Source organism: Phascolarctos cinereus, unplaced genomic scaffold (genome assembly GCF_003287225.1).
Source record: "Phascolarctos cinereus isolate Bilbo 61053 unplaced genomic scaffold, phaCin_HiC Scaffold_3;HRSCAF=262, whole genome shotgun sequence".
Taxonomy (NCBI): domain Eukaryota; kingdom Metazoa; phylum Chordata; class Mammalia; order Diprotodontia; family Phascolarctidae; genus Phascolarctos; species Phascolarctos cinereus.
In genome coordinates, this window is record NW_027555736.1 from 171113674 (window position 1) to 171131908 (window position 18235).

Below are 18235 nucleotides of genomic sequence, written 5' to 3' on the forward strand. Positions count from 1 at the left end.
TACTATACTGAAAGGGTCGACATTATCAGATATGAATTCTCTCCACATTCCTCCTACACTCCTTTCAGTGTCTTTACTCATCCTTTCCTCAGTATTTTTCAATCTTAAAGGAAAAAGTAATCCTTCTTCCCCCCACCCCAATCTTCTCCATCAGTCACCTCTTTTCTGACATCTATCTTAACTATCTTCCACTCTAGAGACAAGCTTGGGTCTTGGAAACAGACAACAAGCAAAAATTCCTTCCTTTGTTCACAAACTTTCAGAAAAAAATTGTCTATGCTTTTAGCCTTCACTTCGGCATCTTTACAATCTCACTTGTATCCCCTGCCCCAACTCTATTTAAAATGCTCTTTTCAAGAATGATCACTTTACACAAAAGTGAATGTTTTTTTTCCATCTTCATGCTCCTTGCCTTCTCCAAAGCATTTGACACTCTTCCAAGCCCTTTATTCCTTCCTTCTTTGGTTCCTATGGAACTGCAATCTCCTCATTCTCCTTCCCTTCTCATCTCTATTCTGGAATCTATGTTGACTCCTCTTCCTGTCTCCTAAAAGCAAGAGCTACCCAGGTTCTTCCTTTGGTCCTTTTAAAGGCAGACAACATCAAGCTTCCATCCTCCCTTGGTAATCATATTTGCTTCCAAATGTTCCCTGCATGCAGATGAATCCCAAATTTATATCCATATCCTCAACCATCCCCTAGAATCCTAGTTCCATTATTTCAATCTACTGGATATCACCTCTTAACTGTTCCACCAGCACCTTAAACTCTACATGTTCAAAATTTTTATAATCTCTCCCCTCAAAATCGTCACTGTCTTTCTTCTTCAAGTTGATGGCATCACCATTTTCTTAATCACCCAGTCTATGGACCCTCTAAGTCATTTTTGGCTCTTCTGTCTCCCCTGCATCCAATCAATTAGGGGGTCTTGTGGATTCTACCTCCATAATATCACTGGCACCCATTCTTCCCCAAATTTTGACTCCCTCTGCAAATACCCCAGTCAGGCCCTCATTGTCTCTCACACAAACTGTCATTATAGCCTTCTAATTTGTCTTCAATTTCTCCCCAAGTCTCCAATTCATCCTTCATTCTGCTCCTAGAGTATTTTGTACCATACAAATCTACTCATGTCACTCCTATACCCAAACATTGGATCCAAGTGACTTACCGGATGAAATGACTGTGATGTTCAAGGCCCTCTTTAATCTGGATCTAACCTAAAGCTACAACGATCTTAAGCTATATTATTGTACAATGTCAGATCTAGAGCTGGAAGGGACCTCAGAAGGCATCAGTTATAACCCCCTGATTTTAGAGGAAGAAACTAAGGCCCAGACCGACAACATGACTTGCCCAGCTCACAGAGATAGTAAGTGACAAAGGCAGGATCTGAAGCCAGGTCCTCTTTCAAACTTTCAAGCCCATGGGGTGTAATGGGTCTTCCCATTACACCATGCTGTCTCCAGTTGCATTGAGAGGCATAGGATGTGATGATCCCTCTGGTCAGAAACCCGAAAATGCTTTGTAGTTCTTTTACTCCCTGCTTCACAGGGTTATTGTAAAAAAAGAAAGTGTTAAGGGGCAGCTACGTGGGGCAGCTACGTGGGGCAGCTACGTGGCGCAGTGATAGAGCACCAGCCCTGAAGTCAGGAGGACCTGAGTTCAAATCCAGCCTCAGACCAAACACTTGACATTGACCCTGGGCAAGTCACTTACCCCAATTGCCTAAAAAAAAAGTGTTTGTAAGCTTCAAATGCTTTATAAAATGAATACGTTCTTAGTGACTGGTTATGTGACTTGTTGCTGAGGGTGCTACCTTTAAGAAAGACCCAGACGGAGGTACCAAGATGGTCTGAAGGTCTGAATGATGGGAACTGGTAATGTTTAACTTGAAAAAGAAAAAAACTTGGGGGGGCGGGAAGGGGGAGGCTGTAGCTTTCTTTAAGTATTTGAAAAGGGCTATGCTATGCTAGGTACATTCTTCAAGGCCTCAGAGGGAAAAATTAGGAGCAATGGGTGAAAGGAGCCAGGTAGCTAGATAGCACAGTGGGGTAAAGTTCTGGACCTGGAGTCCAGAGTTCAAATCCAGCCTCAGACACTTCCTAGCTATGTGACCCTGGGCAATTCACTTAATCTCTTTTTGCCTCTATTTCCTCAACTGTGAAATGAGGATAATAATAACAGCACCTATAATAATTATACCTACCTCCTAGAGTTGTGAAACACTATTTATCAAGCACTTAGCACAGTGCCTGGAACATAGGAGGCATTTAATAAACACTTGTTTCCTTCTTCAAGGGTATGGAGGGGCAGATTTATGTTTGACATTGTTGCAGATATCTCCTCTCTGAGGTCATGTGGTAGGTAACTGCTGCCAACTATATATTTACCACAGTGCAGGAATTAGAGTGGTTAAAATCTATGTTTTATTCTTAAACTCAAGCTGAGAAAAATCTGAACCCTGATTAGGACGCTAACAAGGCTTCTCACAGGCAAAGTTACTCCAGTGACAAAGAAATAATTCTTTTACATCTTGAAATCTTATATGTTCCTCTTAGGCCATAAAAGTTAAAGAGAAGCCAGATCCGTAATCTCACACTTCCTTTAATGTCATAAATGTTCAACAAGCCCTATAGGTGATCTAAGTCAGTTTACAGATTAAGCTCCATTTCGAGGGCTCACAAATAGGCTGATTCAGGAGGAGGATTTACCTGTTGCCAAGGAATCAGGGACAGTCGAGATTCTTTCTCTGGCTTCTTAGCTAAGGAATGTTTAAGATTCTAAGTAACTTTTCACATTGGATGGGACAGGGTTTTGGTCAGGTGAGGCTAACAGACTTTTAGTTAACCAAAATTTGTAAGAGGAATGGTCCATGAATAATATAAAATAAATCAAAATTCTCCATAGCGGCATAAAAGCAATGGCACCAAACTCTTGGCCTGCCGGACGTAGGGCCTGCAAAGCTTCAGGATATTCCCCAACCAGAATAAAATGTAATCAGGAAATGTTTAACAAAATAAATAAAAATAAAAATACAATTGAACCTGTAGTTGTCCAGTCATGTCTACCATTTGGGGTTTTTTTGGCAAAGATACTGGAGTGGTTTGCCATTTCCTTCTCCAGCTCACTTGACAGATGAGGAAAGTGAGGCAAACAGCGTTCAGTGACTTGCCCAGAATCATACAACTAGGAAGTGTCTGAGGATTTGAACTCAGGTCTTCCTGACTCCAGGCCCAGCTCTATCAGTGGGTACCTTAGCTAGCTAGCTCTACCTAGCTGCCCACATAATGGAACATACATAACGTCAATTTGTGGTTTTCTGAATCAATATGCGATTTTGCTGGGACTGGTCTCTATTTGAGTTTGAAACAGTGTAAAATACAAAACCAATTCTTAATAATCAGAGCTACAAGAAAGAAAGAGAGAGAGAGAGAGAGAGAGAGAGAGAGAGAGAGAGAGAGAGAGGAAGGAAGGAAGGAAGGAAGGAAGGAAGGAAGGAGGGAAGGAAGGAAGGAAGGAGTTGCTTCAGGGGGTAGTGAGTTCCCCTCATCAGAAGTCTTCAAAGGATAGATGACCCCTTGTTTGGGTAGTTTTAGAGAAGAAGCTGGGTCATATTCTGATTGGTTAGATTAGATAACCATGGAGATTCCTCTGACTCCAAGATTCTGTAATTCCATAAAATTCCATCATTATTCCATACTATTGAATTTCACCCACTTAACGGTCCATCCAAGCTAAACTACTCCCTGTTTCCTGATAGCTTCCCATCCTAACTTGCCTCTGGGCTCATTCCTTTCCCAAAGCTGTAATCAATCAAATGACCACATTTATTATTCATCTGCTAAGAGTACAAGTTAGGGATACAAAAACAAAGAAGAAAAAGAAAAGAAAAGTCAAAAGTCTCTGTCCTCAAGGCGCCTAAGTGCTATCTGGGGAGATGTTGTTTAGTCATTTCATTCCTGTCATACTCTTCATGACTCTCTCATTTGGAGTTTTCTTGGCAAATACTGGAGTAGTTTGCCATTTTCTTCTCCAGCTTATTTTACAGATGAAGAAACTGAAGTAAACAGGGTTATGTGACTTGTTCAGTGTCTGAGGCTGATTTTTAAAAATTTTTTTAGGCAATTGGGTTAAGTGACTTGCCCAGGGTCACACAGCTAGTATGTATCAAGTGTCTGGTCTGAGATTGGATTTGAACTCAGGTCCTCTTGACTTTCAGGGCTGGTGGTCTGTCCACTGTGCCACCTAGCTGCCCCTTGAGGCTGGTTTTGAACTGCAGTCCTCTAGACTCTAGGCCCAGTGACCTATCCACTATACCACCTAGCTGCCCAGGGAAACAGGTGTACATAAATAAATACAAAGTTTTGCAAGATAAATGCGGGAGAAGGGAAAGATACTAGCAACCAGGGGAAAAGCTTGGAGACTGAACAAAGTTTTGAAGGTATCAAGGAATTCTGGGAGATAGAAGTGAGGAGGGAATTCATTCCAGACACAGAATATAATGGTCTGCCGCATTTCCTCCTTAATGAAATCTTTCAAGGCACAGTTCAGGCGCCACCTTCTCCATGAAGCTTCCTCAGATCTCCTCAGCCGTAAAGTTCCTCCTCGGATTCTTTATACTGTTTTACTAGAATGTCTCTCTATACATGTAGTGGGAGGACTGATTAGTGAGGGACCAGTCCTCAGAGCACGCTTACTTTCACCCTTCCTAGTGGGTTATATAGAGTATAAGTAACATTACCTGCATCGTTCCAACCCAACACTTGAGGCTTGCTGAGCCTACTTCTGTCCAGTAGGAAAGGCAGGGAGGAGGAGGCAGGGTCATGACTGCTGCGGGGTGGTGATGAGTTTTCTGATTGGCTGAGGAGCTGGAACTAAGTTCAAATACAGAAATAAATAAATAAAAATCTATCTGCCCATCCCTTAGCATTTTTTTTAACTTTTCCTCTCACAGTGCTTAGTGATGCAAAAACTGGTGTGAACCTCAGGGTGACTTGAAGGGAAGCTAGAAGCTTCCTCTCTACCCTAGGCAAATTAATATGTAGTTAGGGAAATGACTAGGTTACCACCTCCTGAGCTTTGAAAGGTCAGAGGAGCCACCAGAGATATCCTCAGCGAACAGTAATAACAGAGACCACCACAGCCAGCAGCAGAGATTAGCTGAGTGCAGGGAGGAGCCGAAAGTTTGGGTGACCTGTTTGACCCATCTGAGCAATGGACTGACCTACCAGCTGAGACCTCAAGTCCTTCCAGGAACTAGCCTAGCTAAGCAAGGGGAACAACTCACTGGGGCCTTGCCCTGAAGTGAGAGTATTTTGCAAAGGGAAAAAGGACTCCAAGGGTCAGGAGTCTCAAGGTATTCCTGAGTCCCACATATTCTCTGTAGGTGTGCCTGACTACCCTTGTGAGTGAGCCCACTCTTCCTAAGGACCTTGTCATGTAAGCAAGGGGAAGGTGAGCCCCTGCCTAGAGAGGTGTTTTTTGCAACTTCTTTCCTTACTATAACTTCTTAGTAAAATATGCTTTTTTTTTACTATATAAACTTATTTTTTTTTCTTAATAGTATTTTTTTCCTATTACATGTAAAGATGGTTTTCAATATTCATTCTTGTAAGATTTTGAGTTCCAAATTTTTCTCCCTCCTCCCTCCCCAAGACAGCAAGCAATCTGAAAATATCCCTTTTGTAAAAGCTAATTGCTATCGACTGATTGATTGATATAGAGGAAGCACTATAGGTGGGAACTCATTTATCAAGATTATTAGAAGCCTCTAATTCTCAGAGTTATCTCAAAACCCTGAGGAGTGCAATAGTCAGCTGCCTCTCCTGAGCCAAACTGCCAGTTTGAGTAAGCCCAGAGGCAGTGCCACACATACTCATCATATTATAACTTGTATTAATTAATGCATAACACTTTCACATACTCCCTCTTTACCTCTGCCTCGGAGGCCCTCTCTTCCTTTAAGATGCAGCATCAGGCAACATGAAACCTTTTCTGATCCCCCAACTTCTAACACCCTCATACTAAACTATATTGTATTTAATTACTTTGATGCATTTTTTAACTTTATACTTATTCTATATATGTTTTTATATGTACTTGTTGCTTCCTCCCAACAGAATGTAGGTCATTTCGAATAGGGAAACTAAATATTTATTAAACTGAACACCAGGGCATCTGATTCCAAGTCTCTTGTTTCTTATACTATACCAAGCAGTCTCCTGAGGAGGTTAAAAAGCAATACCAGACAGAATGCAACCAAATGCCCAGTGGTGCAGTACACACTAGAAAGGCAATAGACAGTTCAGAGAAGAAAGAGGTCCTTGTAGACTAGTCAGAAGGACTTCATCAAAGAAGGATGAAGAAGATACGAGAAAAATTGGCCAATTTTCCTGTCCTAAGTTCCCACTGATTATATGAGGTCTATCCTTGGGTCTTCCTGAATCAGCCTCCATCATCTTCCTACCCACTCAGTTATGTGAGTATACCCTCCTTCCACCTTCTCCAGGAGTTTAAGCAAGACTGTAAGGTTTAAATATCAGGTATTATTTTTGTATAAACTTTATACATACTTATGATTCATCCCTGAATAGATTATAAGTACTCTGTGTGTACACACACACACACACACACACACACACACACACACACACACACACTTTTTGTTTGTACCTGTGATTTCATCTGTGTTGGGACCTCTAGGTGAGAAAGCTCCCTTTACCAATACAGGTCAGCAACTGGTCTACAATTTCCGATCTTAGAGAGTTGGGGGAAGGGACAGACCTGAACTGAGTTAAGTAACCTCCCCTTATACACAACAGGTATGTGTCAGAGGTGGGGCTAGAATTCATGGAAATTGCAGGTGTTTTTTGAATGGAATTGCTGACTATGCACTCCATATGATTCAGCAATGTGATGTGATAGCTAAGAAAGCTATTTCCAAGTTACAGTGCATTAAGAGAGGCAGAGTGTACAGAAGTAGGCAGGGCAGAAGATCACCCTGTTCTCTGCCTTGGTCAGGCTGCATGTGAAATATTCTATTAAGTTCTGGGCACCAAGATTTGCAAAGGATATAATTAAGCTGGAGAGCCTTCAGAGGGCAAGCCAGGAGGGTTAAGACTTTCATTTCACATGGAGAGTTTGAAAGAACTAGGAATGTTTAGCCTGGAGTAAAGAATTTGGGAAGGATATGACAGCCAGCTGGCTCCAAGTATCTGAAGGGTGTCACATGGAAGGAGATAGACAGAATTAGAAGCATGGGGTAGAAGTTGCAGAATTTAGGTTTGATGTAAGGAAAAAAAATTAGGCTTGATGTAAGGGAAAAAAATCCAAACAATTAGAGCTATCCAAAAGTGGAATGGGCCCCAGATTTAGTGGGTTTCTATTCACTGGAGGTCTTCAAGAAAAAGCTGGATAACCACATGCTGTGCTATATCCAAAAGGCAATCTTTGTTAAGATATAGTTTGGACTCGATGGCCACGGAAGATTCTATGATATGGCCCTGCTGGGCTCCCCAGAAAGAAAAGCAAGGGGCTGATGTAGGGAAGGCAAAAGACTCATCCTGATTTGGAGACCCAGTTGGAACAGGGGAACTGCAGGGCCTGGTTGTTGTGGTTCTCTGTTTCTATACTCCTCCCTTACCCCTCTTTCCAGTTCTCTGGGCTTTAAGAGACAGGATGATTTCACTCAGCTATTGTGTAGTACAAAGAGTTTTTAAAAAAAGGCTCCACAATACTCCAGGGTGCTGCCTGAACCAGATTAAAATGTAATTCAGAAATATTTAACAAAATAAATAAAAATGCAATGAAACATGGAGCTGCCAGTAAGGATGCTTATGTATGGATTGGTGGCCCCAGTTTCTATTTGAGTTTGACACCATAGGTTTCATCAACACTTAGCCACAGCAGCTGCCACCCCAGGGGCTCTGAGTTGTAAACAGCATGACCTCTTTTACTAAGCTCAGCTGAGGCCTCAGAAAAAATTACCTCCCCACCCCCAAGCCCTCCATTCCCGGTCCCCTGAGGAGGGGGTTTCCTTCTTTCCAAGCTTCACATCCTAAAGATATCTGTTTGTCGACTCCTTGTCAGTGGCTACAAGGGAAATAAAAGGAAAGGGGGAGATGAGAATGAGAAAAAGTAACCCTGTTTGTGAGCTGAGCTAGGAAGCTGGGGAGGAGAACAATGCCTAGTGCAGGCTGTGAGGGGGCTTGCTGGGGAACACAGTTCTCTCTGCTACTCCTACTCCTGCTGCTGTTCCTGAAGGGGATTAAGGGCCGCTGTCTACATGAGGAAACACAGGGGTCTGTGAGTCTTGTTGGGCCACCTGTTTCCCCACAGTCCCTCCAGCCACGCTCTGGTTCCCTCTCCCATTCCAGTGCTCTAAGCCCTATTCGTATCCAGGCCTGGTATCCTAAGGGATCAAGCTTAAAAAGCAAGGCTTTGTACCCTGAGAGAGACTGGATGTACCGGGAAACTCAGATAGATGCAGTTCTGAGAGAGGCCATTCATCGGATCCAGAAGCTGCTTGCAGGTAAGGGGATGGAAAAGGAGAAGGAGCCATGATGAATTGCAATGAAGGTTTTGAGGAAGAGAGGTCGACTCAGAAGGACTGGGGATCCTAAGATGTTATAGAAAGGGCTTATTGACTTCTATCTCCCCAAGTCGCACCCGTGCAAGGACCCCTTCTTCTGAGTCGTGACCCAGAACAGTATTGTCAAGCTATCTGGAGGGACCCAGATTCCCCAAGCCACTACAGGTGAGTGCATGCTATAAAGGGGGTAGGAACAATTATTCTGCAGAAAAGCCCATGAGTGTCTCTAGCTCACTCCTGAGGGCTTCTCTTGACAGATGCAGCCTTCTGAACCCTGGCTATGTGGGAGAGAATTGTCTAGGGGTAAAGGTGAGTGACTTGTATCAAATAACTATTGAATCTCTGACCATAGTATCAGTGATTTGGGGCAAGTAGAGCTTTTTGAAGTCATCAAAGAGTAACTCTTTCATTTTGCAGATGAGAAAACTAAGGCTGAGTAGTAACCTGAATATTATTCCCTCCCCATCCCCCTACATTCCCTGTTGTTACACTGGGCAACACCATCCTCCCAGGGTCTCGGGCTGGCAATCTAAGACTCATTCTGGACTCCTCACTATCTCTCACCCTCCACATCCAATCTGTTGCTAAGGCCTGTCGATTTCACCTTGGCAACATCTCTCAAATATGCCTCCTCCTCTCCTCTGCCATCACCCTGGTGCAGGCCCTCATTACCTCATGCCTGGATTATCTCAATGGCCTGCTGGTGGGTCTGCCTGCCTCAAATCTCTCCCAACTCCAATCCTTCCTCCATTCAGCCACTAAAGTGATTTTCCTAAAATACAGGTCAGATCACGTCTCCCACTCATTAAACTCCAGTGGTTTCCTATGGCTTACAGGATCAAACACAAAATGCTGTTTGGCATTCAAAGCACTTCAGAACCTAGCCCCACATACCTTTCCAGTCTTTTTACCTTACTCCCTGACACATATTTTGATCCAGTGACACTCGCTTCCTGGCCAAGACACTCCTGCTCGCCAGCTCCTGGCATTTTCTCCAGCTTTCCTCCATGTCTGGAACGCTCTCTTTCCTCTGCTCTACTAACTTCCCTGGCTTCCATTAATTCCCAACCAAAGCCCCACCTTCTACAAGAAGCCTTTCTCAACCCCTCTTAATTCCAGTGCCTTTCCTCTGTTATTTCCTATTTATCCTACATATAGTTTTCTTTGTATGTATTTGTTTACATATTGTCTCCCCAATGTGATTGTAAGCTCCTTGAGCGCAGACATTTCTGCCCCTTTTTGTATCCCCAGCTCTTAGCACAGTCTCTGGCATACAGCAGGTGCTTAATGTTTACCGATTGAAGTATCAGAGTAAGAATGCAAACATAGGTCTTGCACTCCCAAATTCAATGTTATTTCTACTACATTTCCTTCTCACTCCTGATCTTAATTCCATGGCCCCCAATTTACTGATCTCTCTCCCACTTACCCATTTCCCAGTTTGGGCCTGCTCCCATATTCTGTTCTCTCCAGATCCCTGATTCCCATCTCCGTGGTTATTCCTTGTGGCCAGAACAAGGTCCCCCAGAATTGATCCAACCAGATGGACCTGGAATTCCAGACACTGATTTCCTCTTGTATGTACAAGTAGCCCATACTACGAAATGCCACCGTGAGGTGAGGGGTAAACCAAATTACCTTGTCTCCCTATTCACCCTCCTTGATTCTCTAACTCCTTATCTGAATCTCCTAATTACACATCTCCCTTATTCTATATGTCCCCACCTCCCGACATTTCTTTGCTTTCCACCGCTGTTTATCCACAGCCCTCCACCATTGCCTATGCTGCCTGCTGCCAGCTGGATAGTGCAGATCGGCCCCTTGCAGGCACCATCATCTTCTGCACACACCACCTCAGTGGCCTCCACTACAGCCACAGTGACATTGTCATGGTGACCAGAGTGGGATGGGAAGGGCAGAATAGGGAGAGGGTCACTTATCTGGGGAGGACGGGTACTTTTATCTGTGTGGAGCACACAAGGAAGATAGAACCACTGGAAGGTGGGAAAGGGAAGATTCTGGTCTTCCTGTCCAGTTGCCCCACCCTTGGATCTGTTCTTCCCTTCTTCAGGCCACAATACATGAACTGTTCCATGTTCTGGGCTTCTCTGGGCAACTCTTCAAGAAATGGAAGGACTGTACTGCAGGCCCCAGCAGTGAGTAAAGGGAAAGGATAGAGGTCACCTGCAATCCCAACCAGTGGGAACCCTATAGCAAGGCTCCTATAAACAACTTCACCTCCAAGTCTCTTGTTTCTTTCATGTTGCCCCTTCTCCCCAATCCACCCCTTCTATCCCTTCTGTCTCTTCGTTCACTTCTAACCTGCTCACCAGTTGGAGAAAAATGTTCCCCAAGACGACAGGTGACCAGAAGGGATGAATGGGGGCAGTTGATTCTCGCCACCCCCACTGTAAGCCACAGCCTAGCCAGGCACTTGGGAGTCTCAGGAGCCATGCAGGGAGTCCCCCTGGAGGAAGAGGTGAGAGCCGAGGTTAAAGCAAGAGAGCTGAAGAAGGAAGAGCAAGCTAGGAATAAGGTCCTAAACACCATCGTACACATTCGGATTTGCAGGGTCTATACTCCTCTCACTGGGAAGCCCGTTTACTCCAGGGCTCTGTGATGACTGCTACCTTTGGTGGTGCTCACCGTACCCAGATTGACCTTATCACTCTTGCTGCCTTCGCTGACTCTGGCTGGTACCAAGTAAATTACAGTGCTGCACAGGAACTGCTTTGGGGTCAGGGTAAGGAATAAGGGATCAGATATTCTGCAGGTGGCTAAGAAGAGGGATGCTACTAAGTATGAGTCAAAGTGCTACAGGAAAGAAAAACCTTTCACGTACACCTTGTGTTTGCCTTACAACCCTGAAATACATAGCACAAATATTTTAATCCCAAATTTAACAGCAGTAATGGGAGAGGAGGGAAATGTTATGGCCTTCTTCCAACTTCCTTTTCAATCCTCTAAGCAGGATCTGGTTTGAACTTTGGATTGGTGACATCCTGTAGAGCTGGCTCATCACACTTCTTCTGTGTTGGCAGGTGTGTGCACTGCATTCAGACAGTGGTGGACAAGAGTTGCCTCTGACCTTAGTTTCATTCCTTGCTCTTTTCCACAGTGGGCTGGGCTGTCATTATCTTCACTTTGACAAGGGGCAATGCTCATCAGATCCCCTGCTGGAAGGCTGTCGAATGTACAAGCCATTAGCAAATCAGGTAAATAACCTGGGAAACTTAGGGGTAAAGTCAGCTTTACTTGAGCAGGTCAGGACTGAGGCATGAAGCACAGACTCTCCCATCTCTTGGCCCTCTTCAGAGTGAATGCTGGAAGAAGGGAAATGCACCCCTTTCTATGGCAGGAAACCCACATGGGGAGATCTACCATCCCAAAAGTCGCTGTTTCATTGCTAACCTCACTTCAGTCCTGGTGCCCAGGAGTGGAACCACACTCCTCCCTCAGGTTCTGCCCTTCAGACAGGTGGAACTCACTGGTCGATGCTACTTACATAGATGCACAGAAGGAAGTACATACTATGTGCAGGCAGCAGGATCACCTTGGGTCCCCTGCCTCCCAGGGAATTCTATTCAGGTGAGTAGGAATTGGGAGTAATCTCTTAGACATTCATCATTTATAAAGGGCTCCCTGAATGGTTCTGTTCTAGACTGGACCTCCTCCTCTAGAATAAAGGATAGAAACATGTAGTTGAGGTCTCTAGCTCCATTTTTGCTTCTCCTTACAGGTCCCTGGGTATCATGGCCTCCTCTTCTGTCCCTGGGGCCAGTTCTGCCAGGCAAATGAGGCTCTCATGGCTCTTCCTCCCTCAACTGCAAGCCCTTCATCCCCAGGCTTGCTGATCCAGTTGGCCCTGGGACTAGCTGGGCCCCCAGGCTACTACCTGAGCAAAATACAGCAGCAGGAACTCACCCAAACTATACTGCAGGCCCTGGTGATCAGAGCAGGCACTCACATGTAAATACTTAAGATGTACTATGTCTCTAAGTCAGGATTGAAGGGGTCCCAGGATCTAACCTCTATATCCCTTCTCCAAAGGAGCTATTTTTGTCTGTTAACACCCATTTTTCTAAATGGCCTAAATCTAAAATTTACTCTTCCAGGAACTTAGTCTAAATATGAGAAAAATATGAAACTTCATCTATTTTATTCTATCTATTCTATTTTTCTTCTAAACGTCAATTCAGGTGCCATTTCCACAGTCCATCAATAAACTCTAACCTGGTGTTTACTGTACACATGTGGGAGTTTCCTGGCTGTCAAGGGCCCCCAGCTGAGATCCTATATAGAGTTCTGAGCCGATCCCTCAATGATACACCACTAAATGTGGATTATGGTGGAGCCACCTTTACCACAGACCACAGCAGGTAAGAAGCCATTCCAGAATACACTCTTTGGCACTCCTAGGACCTAAAGACAAGAGCAGCATTTAACACTTATATGGCCCTGTGATACATACAAATCAAATTTTATCTGAAGACATGGCCCCTGACCAACAGAGTTTACCTTTCGCTAATCAGGTGAAAAATTACAGAACTTCACCATTTCCAAGCCAAAGCGATCAGAGTTCCTTTTTTTCCCCGGCAAGGTAATCATCCAGGATCCTTTTCTATTAAACTCTGCTTTTGGGATCAATGGTCCTGCCTCACCTCAAAATCTACCATCAACACAGGGTAGGGTAGACCTCTTTCCTCATACTAAAGTTTCCTGAAATGATACGAATTTAGGTACTGCTATGTAAGACCAATGGATTTAGGGTTAGAAAGGACACTTAAGGTCTTCTACAACCTAATTGTCACTTTCTCATTTTAGAACTCTTCCATATGAAGATGATGACTTAGGTTGGGGGCAAGGAGGTGGATACAATGAAAATTCCTATAAATAAACTAATCACTAAGTGTTCCTTCTTTATATCTAGGTGGCTGGCTTCACCAGGCCTCATTTCCCCAAACAGGGGTATAATCCTGCCCACAGGCCTCAGCCTCATGCTACTTATTCTGATGGGTACAGGGGGAACTGTGGCCTACAGAAAATACCAAGCTTCCCTTCGAATTTCACCATCAGCCTCTTATCCTTCATCAGGACTCCCAGGATCAATAAGAAGCCTACCTGACAGAATGAGGGAAGTATAATGTGACATTATCATGAACATGAGCTGAGATAGGTAAAAGGATTACTAAGTATGACCATGTCATTCCCCTGCTTAGGAAGCTTCAAGAGGTGCTTATTGGCTCTAGGACAGAATATGACTCTAGCAATTAAAGTCCTTTACAATCTGGCTCCAACCTCACTTTCCAGAGCTATGTGATATACCCTGTGTTTCCATCTCTGTCTTCTTTTTCACAAGCTGTTCCCTAGGCCTACAATGTTCTCCCTCACTTTCGCCTATTGTCACTAGGTGCCTTGAAGGTTCAATTTAATGTCACACCTTTCAAGAGGATTTTTTCCTGTCTGCATTAGTGTTTGGCCCTACTGACTTTGTTTGTTATGTCTTTCCCACTTTCCTCAAGTTTCTCGAGGACTTTTTTTATCTTTGTATTTCCAAATGCTTAGAAGAATGCCTAACACACATTAGGCTCTTTATATCTTTCCAGATGTGAGTTTGAACTCCCTTCTGAGCACTTTGCTATGGGTTCTGGATCAACTCGAAGGGTGGGGAACCTTCGGCCTTGAGGGCACATGTGGCCCTCTAGGTTCTCAAGTGTGCCCCTTCCACAGAACAAATCCTTTTAATGAAGGGATTTGTTCTGTGAAGTTTGGATTCAGTCAAAGGGCCACATTTGAGGACCTAGAGGGCCACATGTGCCCTCAAGGCCAAAGGTTCCCCACCCCTGACTTAGGATGAAAGGAATGCCTTTCCTCTGTCACAGACTGGTGGGGAGGAAAAAAACCCTGAAATTAGGTCACAGTTCAGATTTTCATTTAGATGGAGGAAAAAAAAAAGATGAAACCTTAAATCACAAACAAAGACTTTATAGAAGTGGGAAGAACCACCAAGAAGATGGAGATGGATTATACCTATGACCCCAAGTTTCTACTTGCCCTTGGCTACCCTCCTTTACCAGGGCTCTAGTTCAATCCTTTATTAGGTCCTAGAGGGAAAAAAAGGTCATTCAGATTAAATAACAGCATCGTTTTATTCTGGACAAGTACCTGTATGCCCATTGAGGGCAAACACCATTTTTATTTTTGTCTTTGTATTCCCAGTACCTGTTATTTCCTGAATTACAAAAATAAACTTTCTATCCCATAGGACATTTGTTTCCATAATCTTGGTAGAGATAAGTTACGAAATAAAAACTCTTGCTACTGGCTCTAAAAATACTGTGAACCAGGGCTCTTGGGTTTGGCATGTAATCATCTCTTCTCCATTTAACCGACCCATTGATACCCTAACACTTAAGCTTACAAACCAAACCAGATAGTGGTCCAGGAGATCATTGGCCCAGATTTAGCTAAGCTCTTTGAACTGATACCCACCCAGTACCTTGTTGCCCATAGCAGGAGTGTTCCACTCACTTCCCCACCCTTCAGTCCCTCCAGTGGATCAACTCTAGGGAGACCTGGGTTTGTGATATTCCAATTCTTTTCAGAGGCAGCTTGCAGAGGAAGTCAGGATTATGCAGTCTTAGGAATTTTAGAGGATTATATGGAGGAAGCAGAAGAATAGCCCAATGATTTGGATTGGCTTTGTTTTTAAAATCTGTAGTGATCTCTAGGCTAGAAATCCAACAACAATAACTCTGAAAACAGACCTGGGTGTCATCCCCAGACATTTCCTTCTCATCTGGGCACTCCCACATCAAAGCCATCAACCCAACTCTATCGGAGTCATATTGTCTTTTATGATGCTGACTCCTATCAGTCCTTACCAGCTGTGGCTGCTACTGCTTGATAAAACTTTGCTACAAAGTCTGGCTCACTGGTCTCCAGTTGTCTGACAAACTCATTGCGCTCCTCCTCAGCCCAACTTCGGAACCATTGATCCCAGAGTCGAAGCTGGCAATCAAAGATGCGTGGTGGTCGGTCTGCTCCAGACACACTAAGCTGTTCCAATCCCTCTAACAGGGGCTGTAGTTTGCCTGGCACTGCCTTAGCTACCAAGTCATGCAGGAAACGCTCACGCTGGGGATCTGACCAGCTGGCAAACCAATGTAGGACACATTTCATCTCCTGTGAAGTGAAGTAAGACATGGAGAAGAAGGAGTAATTTTCTGGAGTAGTGGCTAATGTAGAAGAGGAGGATGGTGATATCTAAGAGGCAGTTGACTTCAGTGACATCCTGAGGGTAAAACAAAAAATAGTTTTACAATGGATAAAATAAGGCTACCCCTAAGTTAGATGGCCAAATAGCTGACACATGGCTCTTGGCACAAAACTTAGCTCTTCAAGTATATAAAAAAGTGTACTCTTTTCTCCTATCCCATATTTAACTATTTTGGAAGGTAAACAGCAGTACTACACTGAAAGGGTCCTCCTTAAAACAATTTTATTCCAATTCTGCCAACCTTACTCCCCACCTCTTCAAACTCAGAACTTCCCTTGGGGATCTAATCCTTGTAATAATCACCAAAATAACAAATATCTTTCATTCTTCCTCATTCTATCTAAACTCCCCCAAAGTTGGGCAAAAGCAAGAAGCATGTTGATCTAACTTGTTCCATCTAAAATAAATATACATTTAACAGCAGAATCCTTTTGTGTAACAAATATAGTTGCTGGGGCAGCTAGGTGGCACAATGGATAGAGCACCAGCACTGAAGTCAGGATGATCCGAATTCAAATCCGGCCTCAGACCAAATACTTGACACTTACTAGCTGTGTGACCCTGGGCAAGTCACCTAACCTCAACTGACTAAAAATAAAAAAATTTAAAAAAAAAACACCAAATATAGTTGCACAAAGCTTTGAGTGCTTTGGTCACTGAGTAAAGAGCAAATAATGTTGAAAGTCATCAATGAGTTTCATGGTGAAGAGTCTTCCTTTCACTGCAAACAGCCACTGGTGCTTTATGCAGGACCTACCATCTAATTAGTTCACTGTAAAGCACTTGTTTCATTTTGCAACTGAAAAAATTTAAAAACAGATATAAGGGACTCACCCAAAGTCATTCAAGAGACTAGCAAGAAAGTTAAGTCTCGTGTTCTTTGCCAAAAGCTCTAGAGAAGTATTGTTGGTTTGGTAGGCCAAGCATCTGAACAGATGAAACGGATACTTATATTTTTGCTCACTATATGTAATTCCCATCTCATTTACTAACATATTAATGACAAATACTTTAACTGTTGATTTTATGCTGGTGGTGTGAGGCTGTCCAATTTTACCTAAGTTATTTTAAACTTTTAAATATGAAACTGCTAGCCTATAAATCCTTTCCAGGCAGGCTTACAGTTTCTTCCAAGCAATTCAGCTACTAGGCACTGGTTCTTCTCCTGACAAATGTGAAAGACATGTAGCAATTGCGGTCAATAAATTAAAGCAAGCACTGGCTATACTATCAGCAACAGCTACAATCTCACAGTCTCACTACTCTGTCCAGAGAGTTCTTAGCCCTTCTTTCATGAGCCCAAATAGCTAGATCCCTAGGGACAGAGGCATTAGGGCAGAACGCAAACTTAGCCCTCAAAAAAGGAAGAATCTGCTACAGTGTTGCCACAGGTGTCTTTCTAAAGTTGACATTAAAGTACAGGATCTCTACCCGGGGAATTCGGGAAATCCCACTCTTCTGGATCACCTGAATTGATTAGTCCTAAATCCTGGTTACAATGCACAGGACATAGGGTGGGGGCTCCGTGTCTCGCCTCATTTTTAGCATGCAAGTAATAATAGTGCTATCTGTGGGCATTAAATATTGGGAAGTCAATCTTCCCCTTAGACCAGATGTTGAGGGAAGGTTGGAGACGTGGGAGTGGATCGAGGAACTGCGGATCTTTGAAGTCTGGGCCGAGTTTGTATCTGGGCCATAAAGTTACAACACCGCTCCCCGACCAACCCCGGCGCCCCAAAGCTGGCTCCTCACTAGATCAAGAGCCGAGGGGCGACCGCTCGCGGTGAGGGTGGGGCAAACAGATCAACCCCAGTGCCCGGATAAAGGGTAAGCCGACCCGAGGGAGGGGCCTCCGCCTAGCTTACCTCCTTATTCTCACCCCAGGGGACCCCAGAAGGAAGTCACAGGAGTCCGTGGGTTCCGGCTACCTCTGCCACCTCCATGTTCCCAGGAAACCCCACTGGGCAACCCACGCACTTCCGGACCTCGCACAAGGCCCCGAACCCCCCTGGGCGCCTCGGCACCAATAAGCCGGACCCTATTTCCAGAGCCGTGGGGCCGGAAAAAGCCGAACGTCTCCGAGTCCGGTTCTGCCAGGGGAGAGCGTTTACAAACGGAATCTAGTCCTAGACTCGGTAGGACGGAGATGTCCGAGCTCCGAGAATACAGCGAGGGGGCGGAGCCTATGAAGAGAATGGAAACTGCTGATTGGTGCTAAGGTGGGAACGGAAATACCCGAGTGCACTCGAAAAGGCTGAGCATTCCGATCAGAGGACGGGGAGGGGGAAGGGTTGGCTGTGGCAGTGGGCGGGGTCGGATCGGCACGTTCGAAGGGCGTTGGCGGAAATTACCGAAGATGCCCG

At 44.3% G+C, this 18235-nt stretch overlaps 2 protein-coding genes and 1 non-coding gene across 3 annotated transcripts; 1 reads left to right on the forward strand and 2 right to left on the reverse strand.

Annotated features, from left to right (window-relative positions):
- Window positions 1-8090: 8090 nt before the first annotated feature.
- Window positions 8091-14634, forward strand: CIROP (ciliated left-right organizer metallopeptidase). Its single transcript, XM_020963917.2, is given in 14 exon segments — window positions 8091-8533; window positions 8665-8758; window positions 8851-8902; window positions 10067-10210; window positions 10213-10485; window positions 10665-10749; window positions 10927-11072; window positions 11165-11336; window positions 11565-11634; window positions 11712-11808; window positions 11909-12181; window positions 12333-12562; window positions 12793-12972; window positions 13524-14634. Coding segments are annotated over 14 exon segments (2379 nt in total). The 5' UTR covers window positions 8091-8184; the 3' UTR covers window positions 13738-14634.
- Window positions 11464-18217, reverse strand: LOC110192674 (uncharacterized). The gene is made up of 2 exons (XR_013485375.1): window positions 17738-18217; window positions 11464-11777 (listed from the first exon to the last, which is right to left on the reverse strand). It is a non-coding gene; the product is annotated as an uncharacterized LOC110192674 (transcript).
- On the reverse strand, window positions 14724-15886 carry CUNH14orf119 (chromosome unknown C14orf119 homolog). Its single transcript, XM_078151293.1, is given in 1 exon segment — window positions 14724-15886. A coding segment is annotated over 1 exon segment (420 nt). The 3' UTR covers window positions 14724-15466.
- Window positions 18218-18235: the final 18 nt, after the last annotated feature.